Genomic DNA, 1,524 nt, shown 5'->3' with positions numbered 1-1,524 from the left:
TCTATGTTGGAAGAAATTTCTGAGAAGACTTTCAGATATAGTTCTGTTTAATTATTATTATGTCGGTCTCCGTCCGATAAATAAAGTAGTCAAGCTGCAGACAGAATTGGCCAGGAGAAAAACAGTCTACTGAAGTGGAGAAGTGTTTGGAACGGATCACATTCTACGGTGCAGCTTCTGTGTTACAATGCCACCGTGTGCGGAGGAAAACGCCATTCACCTGGCGGCGGCACGAGTATAAATAGTGCGGACACAGCTCCGGTCGGCAGTCACCGCCCACCCAGCAACCAGCAACCATGGCAGACATGAGGTGCCTCAGGTACCTCCTGCCAACGCTTCTGCTCTCTTACGTCATCTGCTCCCAGCAGAGCTCTGCTGAAATAGCAGCAGAAGATGCTGACACTGCTCTGGAGCTGATCGACTTGGACCAAAAGATGGCGGCCGCTTTTGGAGGATTTTTCAGTGAAAATTATGGGCATGGCGGTGGTGGAGGCGGCCACGGTGGTGGAGGCCATGGAGGCGGTGGTGGAGGCCACGGCGGTCACGGTGGCTACGGAGGTGGTGGACATGGAGGATATGGCGGTGGCCATGGAGGTGGTGGTGGAGGTCATGGTGGATATGGTGGTGGTGGTCACGGAGGTGGTGGCGGCGGCCATGGAGGATATGGTGGCGGCGGCCATGGAGGTGGTGGTGGAGGTCATGGAGGTGGTGATGGAGGCCATGGTGGTCATGGAGGCTATGGAGGTGGTGGTCATGGAGGATATGGCGGCGGCGGCCATGGAGGTGGTGGTGGAGGTCATGGAGGTGGTGGTGGCGGCCACGGCGGTCATGGAGGCTATGGAAGTGGTGGTCATGGAGGATATGGCGGCGGCGGCCATGGAGGTGGTGGTGGAGGTCATGGAGGATATGGTGGTGGTGGTCACAGAGGTGGTGGCGGCGGCCATGGAGGATATGGTGGCGGCGGCCATGGAGGTGGTGGTGGAGGTCATGGAGGTGGTGATGGAGGCCATGGTGGTCATGGAGGCTACGGAGGTGGTGGTCATGGAGGATATGGCGGCGGTGGCCATGGAGGTGGTGGTGGAGGTCATGGAGGATATGGTGGTGGTGGTCACGGAGGTGGTGGTGGCGGCCATGGTGGATATGGAGGAGGTGGTCATGCAGGTGGTGGCGGTGGACATGGTGGCTATGGGGGTGGTGGTCATGGAGGTGGTGGTGGTGGTCATGGCGGCAGTGGTGGAGGTGGCCATGGTGGATATGGCCATTACATCTCATACTACTAAATCAGCTGTTGCTAAGTTTTTGAAAATGATCTGGAAACCTTTACGTTTTGTACTTTCTTATTTATTTGTGTAACTGTTGACAAAAAAATAAAAATAACTTTTTACTGCATTTCACTGCTTTTTACTACCTTAGTTTATAACACCACTGATTTTCACATTGCATCAGTCATGTCTACAACAAATAATATAAAGAAAATCATTTATTCCATTTTGTTGGCAATTATACATTGGCAAATGCTTCTGG

General features: G+C 53.5%; 1 protein-coding gene across 1 annotated transcript; it reads left to right on the top strand.

Annotated features, from left to right (window-relative positions):
• The first annotated feature begins 296 nt into the window (after positions 1-296).
• LOC126199643 (uncharacterized) lies at positions 297-1,280 on the top strand. The gene has a single exon (XM_049936569.1). It carries the CDS (start codon positions 297-299, stop codon positions 1,278-1,280), a length of 984 nt encoding a protein of 327 aa, XP_049792526.1.
• Positions 1,281-1,524: the final 244 nt, after the last annotated feature.

Source organism: Schistocerca nitens, chromosome 8 (assembly GCF_023898315.1).
Source record: "Schistocerca nitens isolate TAMUIC-IGC-003100 chromosome 8, iqSchNite1.1, whole genome shotgun sequence".
In the NCBI taxonomy this organism is placed as follows: Eukaryota; Metazoa; Arthropoda; class Insecta; order Orthoptera; family Acrididae; genus Schistocerca; species Schistocerca nitens.
Note: the sequence above shows the minus strand (reverse complement) of the source record. Positions and strands in the feature narration are given on the sequence as shown.